Source organism: Copadichromis virginalis, linkage group LG22 (genome assembly GCF_057382275.1).
Source record: "Copadichromis virginalis isolate Kocher_CV1m ecotype Utaka linkage group LG22, C_Virginalis_male_GT1.1, whole genome shotgun sequence".
NCBI classification, from domain to species: Eukaryota; Metazoa; Chordata; class Actinopteri; order Cichliformes; family Cichlidae; genus Copadichromis; species Copadichromis virginalis.
Window position 1 is genome coordinate 9,439,948 of NC_140638.1, and position 22,813 is coordinate 9,462,760.

General features: G+C 40.5%; 1 protein-coding gene across 1 annotated transcript in view; it reads left to right on the plus strand.

Annotated features, from left to right (window-relative positions):
- myo1g (myosin IG) overlaps positions 1-22,813 on the plus strand; it is a 65,206-nt gene that overhangs the window by 12,130 nt on the left and 30,263 nt on the right. The window contains exons 11-20 of the mRNA XM_085446159.1: positions 1,291-1,461; positions 3,479-3,549; positions 8,892-8,966; positions 9,147-9,279; positions 13,089-13,255; positions 14,665-14,872; positions 15,382-15,605; positions 18,287-18,431; positions 21,895-21,999; positions 22,648-22,761. Coding sequence (XP_085302285.1) covers positions 1,291-1,461; positions 3,479-3,549; positions 8,892-8,966; positions 9,147-9,279; positions 13,089-13,255; positions 14,665-14,872; positions 15,382-15,605; positions 18,287-18,431; positions 21,895-21,999; positions 22,648-22,761 — 1,413 coding nt within the window. The remainder of the gene's footprint in view (positions 1-1,290; positions 1,462-3,478; positions 3,550-8,891; positions 8,967-9,146; positions 9,280-13,088; positions 13,256-14,664; positions 14,873-15,381; positions 15,606-18,286; positions 18,432-21,894; positions 22,000-22,647; positions 22,762-22,813) is intronic.

Below are 22,813 nucleotides of genomic sequence, written 5' to 3' on the forward strand. Positions count from 1 at the left end.
TCTTAAACAGATCTTGCATTGAAGCCTCACACACCTGCTGTTTAAACCTTCTGTTTGAGAGAGGCAGCCAATCAGAGGAAAGCTGGATTTCAGACAGGGGATGAAGTGGGCATCAAAACCCAGTATGAGATAAATAGCCATAATTTTACAGTGAACTATGCAAAACTACCCATCAACTCTGACTTTGAAGTGTAATGTTGTGTCTATGTGTATCTAAAGGTCAGGCTGAGAGATTAAAAGTGTATTTTGGATTCAACATCAACTTCAGTGGTTCCCATCCCATCTCAAATTTGTGTTTTAATTATGCTTTAACTTTTACATAACCCATGTAGCATTGCTGTCCCCCAAACCCAGAACAGCCCCTCACTGTTTGGTCAGTTCAAATGAGGGACTGATCTGAATGGGAAACTGAGGACACTGGACTTGTCAGTGAGAAATTTTTTTTTTGCAAATTAGCATACCCTGAATAATTCTCAGTTCTGACTTTAATGAGGTCCATAAATTACAAATTAACTTCATGTTTTATTTATGATTTATCCACTGAAGTCTTCATCAAAGTGTTTACTGAGGACACAGACAAAGTGAGCCAAGGACCTTTTCCCCCTATGCAAGAAGTCTTTCTGCAGCCAGATGAGTCGCCCCCTTGTCCAATGGCTTCACTTTTCACTTCCAGAAGCTACAGCTATCCTTCATAATGTTGATCCAAAAAGGAAACTCTTAAATCACTGATTTTCAAATTGAAAATCTTCTAATCGAGTCTTGGATTTAAAGTCTTGTGAAAAGACATGAGTTTTGTGTGAGCTTAAAACCCTGACCTGTCTGCTCACTAGTGGACACCTGGTTGCTTAGGTAACCCTCTCATGTCATTTAAACACTTTCTTATGTCAATAAGCATCTTTCACTCCCATTTGTAGTGTCTTCAATCACTCACCTCAAAGTTGAGAAAAGTTACCATTTAGCTTTGCATTGCTGACTCTTATGTTGCCTATTGTTGCCACATGTTGTTGGATTCTGATTACGACATCACTGCTAGTCTCTTGTTGTGTTAACTCTCATTACTTGTAGTTTATTTTAAAATCAGATATACAACAATCTGTGAATCTGTTTGTATGGGGGTGTCATTGCAAAATCAAGAAACTGACCGAAACCACACACTCGCTGTATGTGGACACATCTGTCACAAAAGCTCATAAACAGAACAAAATTCTCGTGCAGTAACAAGAGCAACCACTTCATTCACAAACCAATCTGTTCTTTCTTTGAACTGACAGTCGTGCTCTTTATGCGCAGATCGAATACTTCAACAACCAGATCATTGTCGACCTGGTGGAGCAGGCCCACAAAGGCATCATCTCCATTCTGGATGAGGCTTGCCTCACTGTTGGAAAAGTCACTGACACAGTCTGCTTGGACAGCATGGACACCAAACTGGCACAGCACCCCCACTACACCTCCCGCAAGGTCAGAACTAATTACTACATCTCCTCATGTGATGTAACATTTACACTACGATTCCCTTACTAGACCCGAAGGTTAGAAAATAAGCTTATACTCTCTAACAGTAGCACACAATTAAAAGGGCACTCAAAGAGCACATCCTCTGCCAAAGCCAGTGCATTATTTTGCAAGTTTAGGAGAAATTTGCTTCATACTTGGAAAGATGCTTTCATAATGACTGGGTTTCATTAGCACTTCTGCCAGTGCACAATAACAAAAGTATTTGTTTTTGTGAATTATAACATGAGGTTATCAAGCTTCTCAACAAAAGCAGAAGATCTTTAAATGTTTTTAACACAAAGTGGTTTAAAAACAGGATCTCGAACTTTCAGAATTAACTGGGAAGGAAGTGGTTTTATTTTCAACATCTTCTCATCAGACTTACAGTAAACCTAAAAGGCAAAAGAAGGAAGAAATCTGATCATTTGCCAAAATGGAAATGCTAATATTTGCCTTTTGTAGGTTAGAAGCACCGAAGTAAAGCAGTGGAAATGCTACAACCTAAAATAAATTGAGTTTTGCTCATTTTGGGGAAGGGTGGATTGTAAACACGTAAAAACAAAACCAGTAAAGCCAGTGAAGCAATTTATTGGATAAAGGTTGAGACAAATCCACACTAGTCAGAATCAATAAATGAGATGAAATCTTCTTTCAGGCAGATATTAGTAAATGGAAGGCAGTGCTGAGCCTTGAAAGACTTGAAATGTCCATTTACGTGGACGTATAATTTAACCAGTCACAATATTTAATGGAATTGTTGAACAACAGTTCTTTAGACTGTCTGAAGGTCCTTCATATGTTTTACTTTGGACATTGGCTGCTTTTTCACTCATTTCCAGTCCAGTCCTTTTACCTGACCATTTGTTTTACTGTTTGTTAAGCTACTGACACTGACTTATACATCATTCAAGGATAAAAGGCACCTAACTCAAGGGTAAGGGGTCAACGGTCTTCAATTGGTATTGTCTTTACACAGACAACTTAGCAAAGAACCAATTTTAAAATATATCTGTGGGTGCTTATTAGCAGCCTGGTGCAAAAACAGTCTATTTGCATTTCTTTATTGCATATATGAAAAATACCAAAGATGACAGTTTGACAGGCATAAAATATATTTTTGTACCAAGAGATTGATTCCCAAAGAACTATTGTTTGAAAAGTTATCATGCATAACTCAGCATGGTGTGCACTCTGTCATTAAGAAACTGAGGAAAACTAACAAGTGGAGATAAAGAGGAAGTGACAGTCCTAAAATCAAATGAACAGTATCTGAAAGTCCTGTCAGGAAATCAGACATAAAAACAGCAAAGACCTGACACAGAACCTAAGAGATGCATCTGGCCCTTCAGTTCAGTCATCCACTGTTCACTGAAGCCTCATCAGAAATAGAAGGGTGGCGCTCAAGATGGCACTCTTAAGGAAGGGAAACGGGGAGAAAAGGCTGAGGTATGCCAAATTACATCAGAGCTGGAGTGAAAATCAGTGTTAGCAGGTGTTACGGAGTGATGAGACCGGATTTGAAATTTCTGGTCCAAATTTTTATCACTGTGTACAGAGAGGGTCAACGGCCATCTGTAAAACGCGATTTAAGGTGTGTCAGGGTTTGGGGCTTTTTCTTATATACTGTGTTTGTATTCATGTCTGCATGTTTCAGTAAATCAATGATCTTGTCTCTCATTGTTCAAAATGTGAAGAAATGAGAGGCGGTTTGAGAATTTTGCACAATACAATTTTTTTTTTAATTTAAATATAGAGGAGAATAAAAACACCCATAGTTACCTAAGAGAACAGGTGCAGTTTTGAGGTTTTACCACTAGAGAGCAGAGTTTCTCCAACATTTTTCCTTTTAGGTTTGCTCCAGATATGAGATGCTTTATGAAGTGCAGGATCTCCAAAACTCCTCGTAAAGTTGAGTCTGAAGATGTCTGTAATTGAGTTAAATAGATCATATTTCACTCACATTGTCCTCTCTTGTTTCCAGCTCAGCCCCACTGACAAAAGCATGGACTTTCAGAAACACTTCCGTATTCGCCACTATGCCGGAGACGTCACGTGAGTCGCTACATTTTGCACTGTTTGTTGTCATGTTTTTCAGTCCAAGGATTCTCTGTGGAGAAAAAATAATGACAGGCTGCTGTGCTTGAGTTCACGAGTGTAAGCCATAAAATCCTATTAAAGGAGGTCAGCTCATGGCAATGACATCATTTGGGCTCCAGCGGTCCAGAGTGACAGCTTTACTGAGCAGAATATGTAGTAAATTCCCATGTTAACCAAAATCTGTGCAATCCTGGAAAGATGTCGTCACTTTTCATATCCACTTAATGTATAATTGTATGGACAGTGGATGTTTCCACAGATGACAGCAGGGTTCAGAAGTCACATATACATATGTGAGTAGGACACTACTCTGCACATAAACAGGGCAATGTAGTGGCATGGAGAGGACACGCACACATCTGCTTACAAGAGCTGGAAAGACATGATTTTCAACAGGATCAGTGGATATTCATGTCCAAAAGCTTCCAAACTGCTAATATTTTATATGTCAAATTTTAAATCACGTATAATTTAAAATATATGTTTTACAACACATAGAATAAATTCCATCTATTCATTTTCTTGACCACATATGTAGTTTGAAGTCACCGGAGTGCTGAAGTCTGTTCCAGCTGTCGTGTGGAGACAGAGGCGGGGTAGAGATCATCAGTCTATCACAGGGCTAATACAGAGAGACAGACAACCGTTCATTACTGATATCGTCTTTGTTGTAGTGACAAAGGTTGTTTTAGTTCACTAAAACTAAACAAAAAATCAAAACCACATGTGAAAAATAAGATATTTTAATGAATGTTAATAAAAGGTAAGTAGAGATAGTAAAGATTTTTAAAAAGCGCGTTTTGTTTTAGTGACATTTTTGAATATAGACAGGATTGTGAGACAGTTTTGCTTATGTTTATTGAGACTGGAGGGTAAACATGACTATGAGTCAAGTGTTTGTAAGTTATGTTCTGAAAACTTGCTTATATCAGCCTTTATCATTATAGCAAAAACACTCTGAACGTAACACTGAAGCAGAAAAAAGCAGTTAAAACTGTCTGGGCTCTCCCAGGAAGAAGTTCTACTCCTCCACCTTGAAAGGAGGCAGGTATGGTGATTCAGATATATGACTAGGATGCCTTTTAGATGCCTCCTATGCGAGACATTTTGGGCAAGTCCAACTAGGAGATGGCCTTCTGGAAGACCCGGGACACTGGGGAAATAACGTTAATAATGTCAGGCTTTGAATGTCACGCTGGATGAGGTGGCCTTTAATAAGGAGGTCTGGGTATCTACACATGCCCCTGCAACCGTGACCCTGTAGTAAATGCACAGATAAATTATACTTGTAAAAGTAGGCTAAATCTAAAAATTAAAAACTTTTTAAAAAAGAGCTATAGTTACCCTGGCAGCGGCTTACAAATGTGTACTTTACCAAAGTCAAACAGGAGGCGTTCTGAGCTGCTAGAAAACAATTTATAGGACAGATGACATCATAAATCACATGTATGGCTATAAAACTGATATATGCATATTGAGCTTTTTAGCTTTTAGCCTGCTCCGAAAGTTGAATTTATTTTTCATTGATGTTAGTGGTTGCTTGGTTTATGACACACAGACTAAAGAAGAAACACTTTTCTCAGCTTCCTTCTCCATCACTGCTCCATTTCCTTATCGGGATTTAAACACTGCAGCGGCCAGATGAGGCCCCTGGCCAGCAGTCAGCCACCGTGGCTTTGGATCCCCACAGCTCACGTGTACTGCCCTCAATCTAGAGAGGGAAGGACATTAATATGTCAAGGGAACACGCAAGTGGAGGAGGATGAGGAGAGATGGAGCCAACTGATGAGACAATTTCGTCTCTGTGTGATACAGCAGCAGTAATCAAAGACTACTGAAGGAGGTTTATTGAGGTTCTGTGACTCTGGGAAATCCAGGCTAACAGGATGTCAAACACACACAGAAACACAGGACAATTTCATGCATCAGCTCAGGATCGCTCTCACCCACAGTTAGCAATGGTGTTTCTATTCCCCTGAAATGCATAAAAGAAAAGGTTCTTGTAGTAGTGATGTAGTATATGAGACAAAATGTTATTATTACTGATGCAGTAATGTCCAAGTAGCTGTTCATTTTATTATTTTTTATATTAATTAGGATTGTAACTAACAAGACTCTTTTAAGAATTACTCTATTAATTTTAATTATTTCACAAATTTATGCTTTTTTTTAATGCAAACCCAAAAGAAAAAGTTTGAGACCACTTAATCAAAAATATTGTGACAGTTGGTTGATCAACATGAGTGTTAGTCAAGAACTTTTTGAAGTTCTTTTCATTGCCTGCGGGTGCTTTTTAAATGAAGATTTTGCTTACAAAGAAACATCTTACAACATGCTAACGGACTGACCGCTCACTCCCTTTCAGCTGCATCTAGCTCTCTATGTCGAGTGGTTCGTTGATCTGATTGGATGAAATTAGCCAGTTAGACAGTGATAAACAGATAGTACAGAAGTACCAGGCAACTAGGCCAACTTCACTAACCTGCCAAATGTTCCACGTATTTAGTTTTTCATCCTTGTTTATGTCTAAAGCTAAAGCAGTGCTGTATGTTTTTGATTTTATACAAATACTTCAGTCAGAACACAGTTTTGTGTAAAATTCAACTGTCTAACTCCCTGTTAACTTCTAACGCTCATAAAACCTCCTTTTCTTCTGGACATTAGGGTTAGGGCTAGACGATGGAAAGATAAGCAGATTAATTTTGATCGCCAGACCACTGCGCTGTCAGAGAAAAAACACACACGTAAGCTGAGTCAGAGAGGGTTAAATTATTGAATGTTATGTTTGTTTAATTGTTTAGTCATGAGCATCCTAGAAAAACCATGTCGTCAGGGTCCTGCCAGCGGTAATATGACGGGCTGGATAAGAGCGTGTGTCACAGACCTGCAGTAAGTCATGACAGATGGCTGTCCCTGTCACTACGTGTCCCCATCATCCGGCCCCTGATCACCTCAGGGCCACGACGGGGTCTCTCCAGCTGAGCTGTCACCTCTCGTATATTGCTTCCTGGTGGCACCATCCCCTGTCCCATCCCATCCCGTCTCAGTCTTTCCTTACTCTAGCTAAATATACCCTCTTCCTCACCACCCGCTGGCCCCCCCTTTCTCCACTCTCACCAAACCACCAGTATCAGAAGCTTTGACCTACTTTGTTCTCTCCTCCTTTTCTCATCCTGTTTCCTTTTCTCCTGCTTCTGTTCTGCAACACTCACCTAGCTCTCATTGCTATCCGCGCTTTTAAATCCCTGCAGAATTTCAGCCTGCACATGCAGCACTTTCAGGAAAGATATACAGTTTCATATATTCCTACTCTACAGCTTTATATTGCAGGCATCTCACATCTTTGTCACCTGACTCTCCCCATATGTGCTGCCTTTCACCTTGTGCCACTCAGCGGTCTCCTTGCATCAGCCTTGACCTTCATACTTTAATATACATTCCTCTAAATCATTGTCGTGTCTCTGGAGACCAGCTGCCTTGGTCTTTGCCTGTCCTCTCCTGTCTGCTCTGTCGCAACAGCTTTCCTATGCTTGTAAATAAGTGCTGTGGCTTCTTGTTGTGGGTCCTGAACCCTCACTTTTTTTTTTTACACTGTCTTACTTCAGCGAGCCTCCAAGAAATCTGATCAGGTTATACTGACTTCTGAGAGCCAAGGAGACACATCTGTCATAGGCACTGATAAGTTGTTAACGAATCCTTGACCATTTCCCCTTTGACTTCTATAGGCCTGGAAGTCTCTTTGGAGCCACAGGTATCGCCCCCTGGTGGCCATTAAAATACAGATTTAAGGCACTTCCACGTTGGCATCCCTTCTAAGATCTGGAGGCTATGTCCAACTTTTACACTGTCTATTATGGAAATCTGTGACATGTTGGCCTTGAACTTAGGATGCTAGAGTATGCAGTGAAATAATTCTGTCCAGCATCAGCCTTTCCAGACTCCAAATATGGACGTTTTTGCCCTCATATGCCCCCCAAGAAACAGTGCAAATGAGACCAGACACTGGCTAATTTGCTCTGGCATTGGACTGAATATGAAGGGAAGCTAATTTAACATAAACAAGAGTATTCTGAAGCCATTGGGGAGGCCTTTATTGAAAGTAAAATTCATGTTGAATACTTTATTATTGTTAATAATTGGATAAAAATGCAGATGTTTCAGGGTTTTTTGGCTTCTAAATGGACTGGTGCTTATATAACGCTTTCATTCACTCACATTTGTGCTTTTCTATATAACATTCACACTCCAGTGAACACATCAGAGTGCAACTCAGGGTTCAGTGTCTTGTACAAGGATACTTTGGCATGGCAGGGATTGAACCACCAACCTTCCAATTAGTAGATGACCTGCCTCTGCCTTCAGAGCTACAGCCACCTCAAGTGGGGAAAGACAGAGAACGTTTGAGAACCAGTGGTTTAGCAGTTGAAGGTAAAACAAGTCCTGCAGTAATCAGGAAGTTGGTGACTGGGTCCCAGCTTGTGATAGTCAGCATACATATGTGTCCTTTAGTGAGACACTGAACCCAAAAGTACCCCAAACGTGTCATTGTTGTGAGTATGTTAATATGGATTATAGTCCAAAGTCCTGTAACTGGGTGATAACAGTAGAAAACCCCTATATATATAATGTAGTTTAAAAAAAATGTAATTTTAGGGGAATATTTGTATACATTTTTGTTTTGCTGCTTTTACTGGTTTTAAAGCTTCTCATTTACAGGATATGTGCACAGTCCAATAAAAGGAATGCATTCTTTAAAGTCAGAAATGCATCCACACTGTGCATCGTATTGTTACACTGTGAATACGAGGGAGAGGTTTTTATGAGGCAATGCTTACACTACAGCAGGCTCATCCCCCGGAGCTGGACAGCTTATGTAACTGTGCCTTACAATGTGCCCGTGACCTCCCACTGATGCCTCATCAAAACCAACTGAGCAGTTTGTGGAGGGAAAAAAAAAAGGCAGACAGATTAGTTTGTAGACAGTTCATTTTATCTAAACGCGAGCCATGAGGAGAATTTGACCATGTACCTAATTTGTAAATTGACTAAGCAGCATGACTCTTGCTCTAATCCTTTGCCGGAGGTCTGTGAGTCATTAGTAGCAGAGAGTGCAGTTAATGATAGCGACCCTTTGAGTGGCAGACACTTACTCTTTAAACTCTATTGCTATTTTAGTCTGACTTTTGTGTAACTTTAGCATCTTGATTGTTATTGTTCACTCCAAATACTCATCAATGGGGCCGCCCTCTCATTACTAAATAATTACTCTCATATCACCCTCTCTACATCTGTTGCAGATATTCCGTCGAGGGCTTTTTGGACAAGAACAAGGACCTGCTTTTCCAAGACTTCAAGCGCCTTATGTACAACAGGTGCCAAACACAAGCATCACTGACAGTTTTTCCCAGCATCATAATGCTCTTGACAGTTCATTAACTGGGTCATGTGTATATATGAGTTTCTTCTTCCCTCAGTCTGCACATCCCTCCTCTGCTAGCCTAGTTAATGGTGTCCTTTCTTTACTCTTTACCCCGCTTTCTTGCTTCTCATAGTGCCAATCCAGTCCTAAAAGAGATGTGGCCAGATGGACATCTGAGCATCACAGAGGTCACCAAGCGGCCTTTGACTGCTGCCACCCTGTTCAAGAACTCCATTGTGGCTTTGGTTGATAAACTGGCGTGCAAGGTTAGTAGTTTCTGCTTATGATCGACTTCCTCGTTTCTTCTCTTAACCCCAGTGGGAGGCTGTGGATGTATTTTCAGCTAATTAATGCACGTTTGATGTCCACACAGTCAAAGAGTAGTAAATGAAGAAGCATTAAAGTTGAGAAAACTGATTTCTAAACTAGTTTGTAAATATGTTAATCCATAATACTGCTGCTTTATGTCGGTGTTAAGATAATTATTTTAATCGCTACCACTCCGTCTACTTAGAGAGCTGCCATGAGACAGTACATGATTGATGTTAAATGGCTAAAATAATAACAGCGTTTTGCAAAAGTGTGTTGATTGGATGGTTAAGACTTTATAACGGTACCTTTTCCTACCTTGTGCTACCTTGATAGCATGTGATTGTGTAAGATAACTGCTAATAAATGTTAGTAGTTTGGTGTGAAGCCAAAATGGTAAATGGTCTAAAATGACTTGTGGCATCCATTACGGTTACAGTAAAGTATTTGCTTTTATACTGAAAATATAATGAAACTTTTAGGTTGTAGCACCAGTCAGTTCATTCAAGCCAGAATTTGACTTAGTTGGATTTCCCCATTTATTGGAAATGTACTGAGTCATTCTAAAGGGCTCGCTGAATTTGTGTGTGGTATTGTAGTAAGATGCCATCAGTTAGTGAAATGTCTTTCCTCTTAGATATCCCACAATATCTGTGGTGTTTAGGAACTACAAGAGCTCAGTCACAATGTAGCATAGCTCTTAAAAGTCCCGTAGACCTCCTCTGGCATTAACATCAGCACAAAAACTGTGCACTGGGAGCTTCATGGTATAGTTTCCATGGCCAGCTCTTGTAGGTTTAATGTGTAGGTGACCCAGTACTTTTGAACACATATACTGTAGGTGGATGTCTCACCAGATGATATTTCAAATAGTTCTCTTTTTTATAGTGCAGCCATCTACTTATTAATGTAGTCTTGTTAGCTTTAGATGAGTTTAATTGTTTTTTCTCAATTATTAGAACTACCAAAATGTCACTTTATTAAAAGGCACAAACCAGTTAAGGGGGATTTGTTCAGTTTAGATTTAGCTTTAACTAAAACAAAGTGGTCATATCACCAGCTGCATATCTCATTTTATTTAGCTTAGCTGTGTAGTTAGATAACTATGGAAGCCCGTTTCCGCCACTAAAAAAAAAAAAAAAGCTAGTATCCATAACTCGAAATTTCGAGTTATTTTCTCGAAATTTCGAGAAATATAACTCGAAATTTCGAGTTACTTTTCTCAAAATTTCGAGTTAGCTCTGCCAATCAAAAATATACGTGAATGAGGTCGCTTTCTTGTTACACGGAAGCATATGGCGCAGGACCGCGCACTCAAAAACGGATCCCAACAAATTAAAGTATGTTTGCTGATAGTAACACCATGTGATTCAGCTAATAACACAGGGATTTCATCATTTGTGAAGCCAGGCTGAAAACACTCAGCAATCTGTGCATTCACGACTGGATGTAATACCGGTAGCTTAGCTGTAGCATTTGTAGCTGAGGGCTTCAGCTTCCGGGTAACATGGAAATGACGTCATTCACGTAGATTACTGATTGGCAGCGCTAACTCGAAATTTCGAGTTGCTTTTCTCAAAATTTTGAGTTAATATGTCAAAATTTCGAGATAATAACTCGAAATTTCGAGAAAATAACTCGAAATTTCGAGAAAATAACTCGAAATTTTGAGTTATGGATCCTTTTTTTTTTTTTTTAGTGGCGGAAACGGGCTTCCATAGATACCCAATTAGTGAGTTAGTGAGAAATTTAGTTTTTGGCTCAAACCTTGGTTAAATTACCAAAATAAAATCTCACTAAAAAAGATAGCATAAAAATGATTCTCGTAATATTGTTCAGTTTAGTTTAGCTTCAGCTAAAGCTAATGTAGGTAGCTAATCACAAGCTTGCATTTAATTAGCCTTTTCTTGCTTTATTTAGCTTAGCTACCTAGTTTCTACCCAGTTACCGAGTTTCTATAAGCTTGCTAACTTTAGAAATAGGCAAAATGCCTTTTCCTCAAATCATTAGATAAGTTACTAAGATATAATTTAATTAAAAGTAAGAAAGGATATATTTGAATCAATCATTTTAGCTTTAGCTAAGCTACATGCCAGTCTTATCAGGTAAAATTTCATATGCCTTTCTTTCATTATTTAGCATTACTGTCTAGGTAGTTACCCTATTACACAGTTGCTCTAAGCTTGTTAGCTTTAGAGGATTTTAGTAGACTTCTTTCTTCCATCATGATTGGATTTAGCTACTTCCTGATTTAGCTTTGTGGAATGACTGTCTGATTAGCTTTACAGTCAGCCTATAATTCTATGGTTTGTGTTTTTTATATGCTGTTTTCATAAACACATAACACATTTGTTTATATAGGTTACAGATTTTAATCTAGCAAAAAACATATGAAAGATTGAGTCCAGTGGAGCATTTATTTTGGTTTTGCTTCTGTGCTTTGATTTTGTAGAACATGAATTGAAGTCAAATCAATTACTCTGGAAACCTACAGATTTGTTTATATTTCTGTGTCAGAGTTTGTGTTTAGTGCCAGCGTAGATCATCTCCCCAGTTTACTCTGCTGTCTGTACTGATGCTCTGCACCAGTTATAGGCGGTTCTGGTCCCTGTAAGTCTGCATGACTCACAGACTATTCTGAGACTCCCAATGTGTTTGTGTGATGTCTCCTTTGGATAGTGCATAATAAACATCGGAAGAGGAAGAAGAGGTGTAGCATTTACATGTATACATCGCAGTCTGTTCCTTGTGGTGTCAGGGAGTAGCAGTGTTTCTAAGTTGTCCTGATCCTATCTGTCTTTTTGTGGCGTTTAGAGGGTGCTGAGGAGGAGAAGGAGATGGAGGTGGTACATAAAGTATGCACCTCACCTCGCCTGGCCTCATCTCACTGACTGAAGTCTGACATTTCTTGCTGTTATTTTTGGATGGCCTGCTTCCGGGCTGCTGTAGCATCTCGTCATGATGTGGCTGAGGTGAAATGAAAGTAAACTCGCATGCCTGAAGGGTTTTTTTTGCTGTAGGTCACGTTGAAAGAGCAGACAGTTTTCTTCAGCAGCAGTACTGAAGCACCTGTGCTCAGGCTTCCCACTTCATTTCCTCTCAGCCTTCATTTTCTGACATTTTCTCAAACTGCTGCCGAGCTGAGTCGAAACTCCAGGCAAAGCCTGCACAGGGATCAGTGTTTGGTGTCAGAAAGTGCTTCGCCTTATTTGTCTTTAATGGACAGAGCGGTTAAATCAGTGAAAACACAACAGCCAGTTCTTTGACAGGATGTAGTGCATCCCCGCTATAACTGTCAAGGTTCAGGCATCCAGCCATGACCCTGCTTCATCTAAAGTGCAGCTCGACGTGCTGCTAGCGAGTAGCTGCGCGGGGCTGGGCTGTTGTGAGGCTCAGCTGCTCACTGTGGCGTTTGTTGAAACATTCTGCAAGTCTGATTAAGGTCACTGAACTCAGTTTGCCAGTTTTGCAGCTTGGCTGTGGTGCAGCTCATTGACAGTTTACAAGCTGAGTTCAGTTTATTTACTCGCACAGTGATGACCGCAGCGGTGACGCGAACACTGAGAAAAATCAAAGACCTGTTCAAGTTTGTGCAGGTGATAAAACAAGAGTGTTATGAAAAAATACATTCAGAGTATCAGTCTAAATGCAGTGTTGCTGTGTCACCAGTGATGTAACACTTTATTGAAAATGCAAACAGGCTTGTTGAAATACAGCCAAAGAAAGCTCACACCATGCCAGCTGAACAACTTGTTCTATTTTGCAGGAGCCATACTATGTGCGATGTATAAAGCCCAACGAAATGAAGTCACCGGTGTTGTTTGATGACGCCCGCTGCCAGCACCAGGTGGCCTACCTTGGCCTGCTGGAGAACGTGAGGGTACGCAGGGCGGGCTTTGCCTACAGGCAGCTCTATGCTCGCTTCCTGCAGAGGTAAGACAACGTGATTACGGTCTAGTGAAGTGGTCTCTTCAGCAGCGGAGTGTAACACCATGAGTAAAATGTGTTAAAAAGTTTAAAAAAGTAACTTTTCTTACCCAAAATGTACTTTGATCTGAAACCTTAAAAAGACGGCACACATTTATGTAAATAGTACTACCCAAGAGATTTAGACTATTTGCCAATTGGTGCCTGTTTTAACAAAACCTAACACGACTAAAAAGACCTAAAGTTAACATTTAAGGTGTGTCAAAAAGTTAGCTAAAAGAAAAAACACATTACCAACATTACCAGCCTGGTTTATGCATGATATGTTTTGTATTTTTTGAAGTCGCTACGTGTTGGACAAGTCATTATAATGACCATAATTTAATTAGTATGACCTGAAACTAGAAAATGAGTCATTAGCCATCAGGACAGTGTTTAGAGGTCCCATCACAAGAAAGTGGAGGGCAGACTTCCACAGGACTGGAAGTTTTTTTTGGGAGCTAGAGGGATCGCCCCCTGGTGGTAATTAAAAAGAAAAAGTTTATGGCTTCAGTTGTCAGACTATGTTCAGCATTTATACTGTGGTTGCTTTCCCTTCAGGGTTGTCTTCTTGTGTAATTCTGCACCACTGCAAGCACCCTAGCTATTTTAGGATTAAAGTCCTGTTCTGACCATCTGCTGAATCTCCTCCACAGTTTCAAAATAGCAAACCTTCAAGTTGAATTCCATTTTTGGATTTTTGGGAAGAGGAGGAAGTAGCAGTGAGCCCGATCTGGAGATTGGAAAGCTCAAGTGTGATTGTGTTACTCATAAACTCCTGAGTTTTTCTTTAACGGCCTGTCAGCAGGTGCACAATGGCACGATAGCAAATGTCAAAGTTAAAGTTACAAAATTGTCTGGGAGCAGAAAGTGCTACATTAGAATAAGGTCTCAACAGATGTGGCAGAAGCATGGCCATGTAAGTAATTAAATACAGATTTTAAAATTTTTTAATGAGAGCCAATGAAAGGAAGAAAAACATGGACAATGTCAGAATGTTATTTTGGTGTGGTCACAATGTTTTCTCCAATTTTAATCAAAGCTACACTTGACTCTAATACCATAAATTAAGATATCTGCCCTCCGATGCCTCTGGATATCACAGAAGGCATCTGGATAAAGTCTGACCCTCGTTGAGAGTTCATGGTGCACAAAAATGTGCAAATGTCAAAATCACAGTGACGATGAAAATTCTCTCGGTTATGCTTCTGATATTGATCCCTCAATCTGACACTTGGAAACTGCTTGGAAACTCACGTTCTCAGGTAGCAGAGTTAGTGATGTTCACTGACATCAACTGTCTCTACCCAAGTTTGAGGTCAGACTGCAAACACTTATGTGATCATCGTCTCTGATTCTTGCTGAATGTTGTTCAGGTATAAAATGACGTGCGAGTACACCTGGCCAAACCACCTGATGGCGTCAGACAGGGAAGCTGTGGAGGCCATCGTCATCCAGCACGGTTTCCAGGACGACGTTGCGTACGGCCAAACAAAGCTGTTTGTGAGAACGCCGCGGTCTCTCTTCACACTGGAGCAGGAGAGAAACCACCTCATCCCCATCCTGGTGACTTTCCTGCAAAAGGTGAGGCATGCAAGTGTCACCATGCTTCACAGCTGGTTTAATGTTTAATTTTAAAGATCCATTGATGTGATAGTTTGACATCTAATTCAGCATCAGGAACAGTTCAGATGGTGTGTTGAAGTTAATAACATGCAGTGTTTTTTCCACCAGGCTTCAAGGTATCAGAATAGAAACTGCAGTTTGTCTCAGTCTCATGAATATGTGGCTCTTGGTTATGTTTGACTGAAATTCATCTGCCAGCTTGAATCCTAATTTCCTGTAACAATAATTGGGATAATTAATGCAATCCAGAGCGCAGCTGCATTAAAGTCAATTACTTCGCTTGCTCAATGAAATACCCTTCTCTTTTCTCTTTCCTCTGACCTACTTTATAACTGCAGAGAAATCTGGAACTCTAACCGGAGGAAAAGTTTGTCTTAAGTGCTGTGGGATGCAGAGGCAATAATTTTTCTCTTGTTTTGTCTCTTTCACACGCCCCTTTGTTGTTGTTTTTTTAACCTGACCCACAGGTGTGGCGCGGGACTCTAGCTCGTGCAAGGTGCCGGCGGATGAGGGCCATCTATGCCATCATGGGCTGCTATAAGCGCTACAAGGTCAAGGCACACTTCTGGGAGGTGGAGCGGAGGTTTGCTAATGTGCGAACTATGGCCGACTATGGGAAGAGCTTGGAGTGGCCGACGCCGCCTGCAGCACTGTCGCAGTTTCACAGCATCACAGTCATGCTGCATCGCAGGTCAGAGCACATAAAAATATGCAACTCTGTGTGGTCTGTGAAATACTAAGGATATTTTACATTACATAGACTGACATATTATGCTGTGTCATTATATATTTAATAAAAGCTCAGCCAAAAGAAGCAGTGTCCATCCTTACTGCATCCATGGGAACCCTACCAACATGATGCACAGTCACACAGTTTTAAACTTGGGTGTTATCAAATCGTTGTCTCTGGGGATTGACTTGATTTTGGAGCCAAGCTGAAGTGGCAGTTTTAGGAAACGCCGCTTTGGGGATTTTCATGTTGGCTTCATTGTTCATCCCCAGAGGTTGCTGCTTAGATGTGAAACACTTTAGAGACTTTATTACAGATGAAACAAAAGAGATGTAACTTTCGAATTAGTGGATTAGTTTTAGAGGTTAGTAAAGTATTAACGTTTAAAGATATTGAGAAACAGCCCTTCTACTTGTTTACAGCCTTTTTGTTAAGCTAAGCGAAGTGGCTGCTGGCTAAAGCCTGAATTCACAGATGCGAGAGTGATTCATCTGTCTGTTCTTTGCCGTTCTTTTGATCCACTTCAGACTTGGTGGATCTTTTCTGGGGTTTGAGGAAGAACAGCCCCAAGTTTGAAGTTGTTTGGATAAGTGGTTCAATATTTTAGCTGGAATTTATTCTCTGTTAGCAGTGTTTCCCATAAAGTGACTGCTGCCCGCCCGACTGCACATAGAGTTATACATATTCAAGCCTCTTAACCCTAGGTTTAACTATCTGAACTAAGTGCCAAACCCTAACCTAATCCTAATTCTATCCATTAGGGTTAAAGTCTTACTCCTTCTTCTTCATCCTTACCTCTTTATCCTCACTTCGTCTCCCCCACCACTCTCTCCACCTCTTCTCTACCCTGCCTGCTTTCTTCCTCCATCTCTTTCATCTTCATTTTGTAAAGTGTGCAAAAATCTGGTTTCTTTTTTAGATTAGATTAGATTAGATTAGATAGAACTTTATTAATCCCTCGGGTGGGTTCCTCTGGGAAATTCGATTTCCAAAAAAGCACAGCACCGACAGAAGTTACAGAGTTACAGAATATATATATATATATACACACACACATATATATATACACACACACATATATATATATATATATATATATATATATATATATATATATATATATATATATATATATATATATAAATACAGAGACAATATAAATAAAATATACGAAGGGGATAAATAGAATAAATATGAATAAAAAATAAAATACAAGTGAATTGCACATTTCAAGTATTGAGTCTATTGCACCGTTGACTATTTACAAAAGTATTGCACAAAAGGTATTGCACAGTGAGGTGAAGAGGCACTACAGCTTAGTTGTTCCCCCCTCCTTTGTCCTCCTGTTTCCCCTCCCTCTCCCCTCCAGGGAGGAGTTAAACAGTCTGATGGCGTGTGGGACAAAGGAGTTTTTAAGTCTGTTAGTTCTTGTCTTTGGGAGAAGCAACCTGTCACTGAACAGACTCTTCTGGTTGTTAATGGCCGTGTGCAGAGGATGTCTGGCATTGTCCATAATGTCCATCAGTTTCTTTAATGTCCTTTTCTCTGCCACTGTCACCAGAGTGTCCAGCTTCATGCCGACCACAGAGCTAGCCCTCCTGATCAGTTTCTCCAGCCTGGATGAGTCCTTCTTTGCTGTGCTGCTCCCCCAGCACACCACAGCATAGAAAAGTACTCCAGCAACCACCGACTGGTAAAACATCCTCAGGAGCTTCCTGCAGATGTTAAAAGACCTCAGCCTCCTGAGGAAGTACAGTCGGCTTTGGGCTTTTTTATACAGGTGCTCTGTGTTGCATGACCAGTCCAGTTTATTGTCCACCCACAGCCCGAGGTACTTGTACTTGTTGACCACCTCCACCTCCTCCCCCTCTATCTGAACCGGCAGTGGACCTTCTCTGGACCTCCCGAAGTCCACAACCAGTTCCTTAGTCTTTGAGGTGTTGAGTTGCAGGTGGTTTGTGTGACTCCATGCGACAAAGTTCCTCACCAGACTTCTGTACTCCTCTTCCTGATCATCCCAGATACACCCCATGATGGCCGTGTCGTCTGCAAACTTCTGAATGTGGCATAATTCAGAGTTGTAGCAGAAGTCAGAGGTGTACAGGGTGAAGAGAAGAGGGGACAGCACAGTTCCCTGTGGTGCTCCTGTGCTGCTGACCACTGTGTCAGACGTGATGTCCTTCAGCCTGACGTACTGTGGTCTGTCGGTGAGGTAGTCGGAGATCCAAGCCACCAGGCAGGGGTCCACCTCCATCCTGTTCAGTTTTTCTTGAAGCATACAGGGCCGGATGGTATTAAAGGCATTGGAAAAGTCAAGAAACAGGATCCTGACCGTGCCTTTTCCCCCATCCAGGTGTGAGTGGGCTCTGTGTAGGAGGTACAGGATGGCATCCTGTACCATCCTGTACATTTAAGCACATGTGTTGAAATCAACTCATCTCTTAAGGTCACTAAATTCTCAGTAGCTGCAGAATAAGTCGAGTCAGTGTTTGGCTGTGTGATTGAGTGAGTTTTGGATCACTGATTTTTATCCTTTATCTGACTCTAACTTAAAGCTGTTCCTCCAACTTTTCTTTCTTTGGGCCTTTGAAGTAATATCCACCCTCATGGCATGCTGTCTTGTTCTCATCCCTCGGTGTCAGGTGGTGGGCAAGGCAGATCGTGAAAAACATCCCGCCGTCTGACATGCTGGAAGTTCGGGCCAAAGTGGCAGCTATGACGGCTCTGAGCGGAGAGAGAAAAGACTGGGGAGTCAGCCGAGCCTGGGAGAGGGACTACCTGGCAAATGTAAGAATCACAGTAGTAACAAGATAAATCCTGGGTACCTTTGTTGTTTCTCAGCACATCGTGTTCGAATAGGTTGTAAAATTATTTGTTTTGGGATTTATTTTGACCTCTGGAAGACACTTGATTTATTTTACCTTTATTTAAGCAAGAAAATTGGACACTTGAGATATGAAATCTTTCACAAATTTGTGAGTATCCACCTTAATATGCAAAGATGAGGCAACACACGCACACACACATACATGCACGCCACACTTTTTGGTGAATAGATGCTGGGATGTGTGATCAGCAAAGATGGATGGATAGGTCACTAGGAGATTGGTGCTCCTAAAGTTTGCTTAAAAGATGCTGACTTTTCTGCAGTCTCACCATTTACTGTCTGAAGATGAACAGTCTCTGTTTCCAGTTTACATCACACTTTTCATAGTTTCAATACAGTTTGGCAAATAGCTAGTGAGCAAAACAATAATAAAACAACTTTCTTTAAGTGTAAAGAAGTACATTATATATATATATATATATATATCAGTGATTCATTAAAAAAAGTCACATGTTTGAGATGTCATTAGAAAAATAATGCCACTCTTATATGTGCATTAAGTTTTACAGATAACAAAGCAAAAGTAAATAACTTTCACTTGTAGACCACCAGAAGTCTGGAGTAGGGCTCATCCAGATTTTGTCATCCACCTTTCTGTGACATCACTGTGACACACAGACAAAATGGAAGCTTGTATGTGCATTTGATGACCTTTTGTCTGACAGCATAGTACAAAGAAAAACAAAGAAAATCCAACAGGGAACTATATCTGCAAGAAAGGAAAACATGTGAGCAAAATAAAAATGTATTGGCAACATTTTCAGAGAGAAAACACCAACAAAACACATTAAACCTGAGGGTTGTTGTACACACAGGCTACTTAGAAGAAGTGAGTACAGCTGTGGAGAATACCTGGGTGCAAGCAATCAGTGAAACACAATTATGGGAGGCAAAACTGAATAATAAGCACACAAGACAAACTAGCTCTTGAACATGAGAACACCTAACACAGATTTATACTTAAGACACGAGAAACACACGCGAGGCAGAATAAACTGAAACAGTGAATAAAAACAAACTATAACCACCAAATAAACTAGATGGCAAAACTAAAACTAAGAAACCAGCCATTATGTCTGCGATTATTGTGATTCAGACAGCACACCTAAATCTCAGCTAGAAAAGCAGAACTACTTTTGAAATCACCTGAAATGATATTGCAATGCATTTTATTGAAAAGCTGGAGTTGACTTTTCTGCCGTTTTTACACTTTCCACTCCAGATTTAAAAAACAAACAAACCCAAAAAACAGTAGAAATAAGTCTCAGTGGCTTCCCTGGAAAGGCAGAACATGATTTCAAAATTTAAAAAAAAAAAAAAAAACTTGTTTCTTTATATATATTTTAACATATCAATGTTAAAATAGTGACATAGATTCTCAAACACTGCTGAACTAATAAAAACATTAAAGCATTTTGTAGTTTTATAGTTTTCCGCTTGTTTTTTCTGCCTCTTTAACTTTCAAAACGGAAGAATTTCTTAAGCAGTTGTCATTTCACATGACTCCCATTTAGTTAGTTCAGCTGGATATTTTGCAGCCCACTGGCAGGAAATTTTCACACAAATTCATCACAGTAATGAAAAAAGACTTGAACAATCAGCTGTGTATAGGATCATCTTTTGTTGTGAATGTATACTGTGCATGTGATGTGCCTTGGGCTGTGACCAAAAGAGGGCTGTTCATGTGAACACAGCCCTTTATTGATGAATACTACAGTTGCTTCATTTACCAGCTAATATGAGGTTGTTTTCTGACTTTAAAGATGCCTTCGGGGAGCGTGAGCGTGACTGCCGCAGAGTCCTGAGACATTCCCTTTGCTAGTTTGTCAGCTGGCCCCTGACTTGCTGGCCTCCTTCAGGGATCTAAGTTCATGTGATTGCATTTAATTCCACAGTGACCTGTAGATTAGTGCATGCATCGTGGCATTCAGTCAGGCTGAATCCTTACTGTGATTGTAAGTTCACCGAGTTCAGGGGGTTCATGTCCAGTCTTAAGCTTCAACAAAGGAAAATTTTCAGGTAATCAACACTAAGACCTGGAAAAAGTGCCTGAACCTGCCCCGTTTCATATTACTTAAATGAACATATTTAGACAGTGATTTTCCCATTCAGCAAAAATGGTGGCTACATTCATCTTTTATATATAGTCAGAGATGTTGAATCTTAGCTGTTGGTAGTAATTTGGAATCACACTAGCATATCAGTTCACTCAGTAGCACTCAGATTTACCTCTGGAACCAGAGAAGCTGGTACAAGTTTAAAAACTAAGAGGTTTTTTGGATACTTACCGTTTCCAAATAACACCAAACGATAAGCCATAATATAAGAGTAAACCAGTATGCATCCCTGTGAAAAATATATCCTCTGTCTTCTGACATGTTTTGATTACAGCATCAGACAACAGAGAGAAGTGTCACCTTGCCTCCATCACCTTATGAAACACCTTCACACCAATCAACAGGCAGTCATGGAGCCTCTTGGTTGGCATCCGGTGCTCTTTTGAAGTAGGCCTAGTTTCTCTCAGAGGGGATATTTGGTTTCCAAGTGGCTCTTTAGGCTTTCTTGGCGTCATGTTAGCACACATTCAGATTAAGGGACGTTGACATCTCCAGGCAAATGAAGCCATTAGGCAGTTCAACTTTCCTCTATGCTCCCTACTGATTTTTTTTCTCTTTTCTTTAGTTGGCAAATAGGCTGGACTGGTAGTTAGTTGTGGTTTGATTCACACAAGAAAGTGAGCTGTTTTCCCCTTTGTATTCTCCCTGCTGTCAGTCAGAGCCTTTGATGTGTCATGCTGTCATAATACTCCTCAAACAGACTGAGGTTCACTTTGATAGAAGAGATTTTTTAAGGGAAACGAGTGTGCAGAAAGTACTGATACAGAGACTGAATTTATTTATATAGTTTGTCTGCAGTTATTTACTGCAAAATGAATGTACGATGGTCACACCTGGATTTCTTCAGTGCACACAGTCTGGGAACCACAGCTTTAAACCGTGTACTGTATATATTAAAGCATGTAAAATAGATTGTAGGAGAAATGTTTAAAAAATGACCGTGATAGCTGCACTTTATAGGAGGAAGACTATAACAGAGTGTTAGATTTGCCACCAAATGTATTTCTCATCAGCTTTGGTCCCTCTGAAACGGCACGTCAGGCTCCGTGTCTGGTAACAGCAGCCAGGGGCCTTGAGCTTTGATCTGCTGCTTATGGAATTAAAGCGATAAAAAGGCTTAAAAGAGGCTGGGAGAGGTCACCTGGAGTTTTGTGACTAACAGCGAAGTGCATTCCTATTCCATCTGTACTGAAGATCGTCGCCTCAACCGACCTCCTGAAATAATACTGGTCTTCCATTTCTGCAGGCCCGAGACTGCCCTCAGACCAGCGCCAGCTTCATCCGAATTTCCAAGGAGCTGAAGAACAAAGACGAGTACAGTCAGGTCCTCTTCTCGAGCTTCTGTAGGAAGGTACAGTATGTGAGGAAAGAACACGGGGAAATGGAAATGTCTGTTTTGTAGCCACAAGGAGTTTCTTTCTTCTGCTGCTTCCTTTTAGCTTTGGGATGTTTTTCTGGTTCGATGTGTTTCCCATTCCACCCCCTCATGCTTCCTCTCTTTTGTAACAGCTCATCTTTCAATATTTCATGTTCAAACCAGTGAACACAGCCTTCTCAGGAAGTAATCTGAGGATCAATCATAAAAAGGAACTGAACTATGAATTCAGTCCTCAAGTTCCCTTAACCTGAATGAAGCGCTGCTTATTATTTTACCTCATGCTGAACCTCTTATCGTCTCCCTGAGGATAATAATGGCCATACTTTCCATATCAGGGACTGAACATTGAGGGCTTCGCCTAAGTTATGAGTAGAGCTTAGTTATATTTGAAGTTACGTAGCCTTTGATACAGTGAACTGAAGCAACCCCCGACTCACAGACCCACCACAGTCTTTTTTATGTTTTCTTGTGTGTTGCTTCTTTGCTGCTTTACAAGGAAAACCTGTTTTTGAAATGAAATAACCCAAAAGATCCTGCAAGAGGCATGAAGGGCTCTTCACAGAAAATAGAAAATGAACAAACATGCTGAAGCTTTTTCTTTCCCCTGTTCTGCTCTCTCAGGTGAACAGGTTCAACAAGAGCACAGACCGAGGCCTGCTCATCACAGACAAGTACATCTACAAATTAGAGCCAAAGAAACAGTATAAGGTTCTGAAGAAGCTTCCTTTAGACTCAGTAAGTACTCACGTGGGAGAGCATACACTCTGAATGCAAGCTCACACACAGA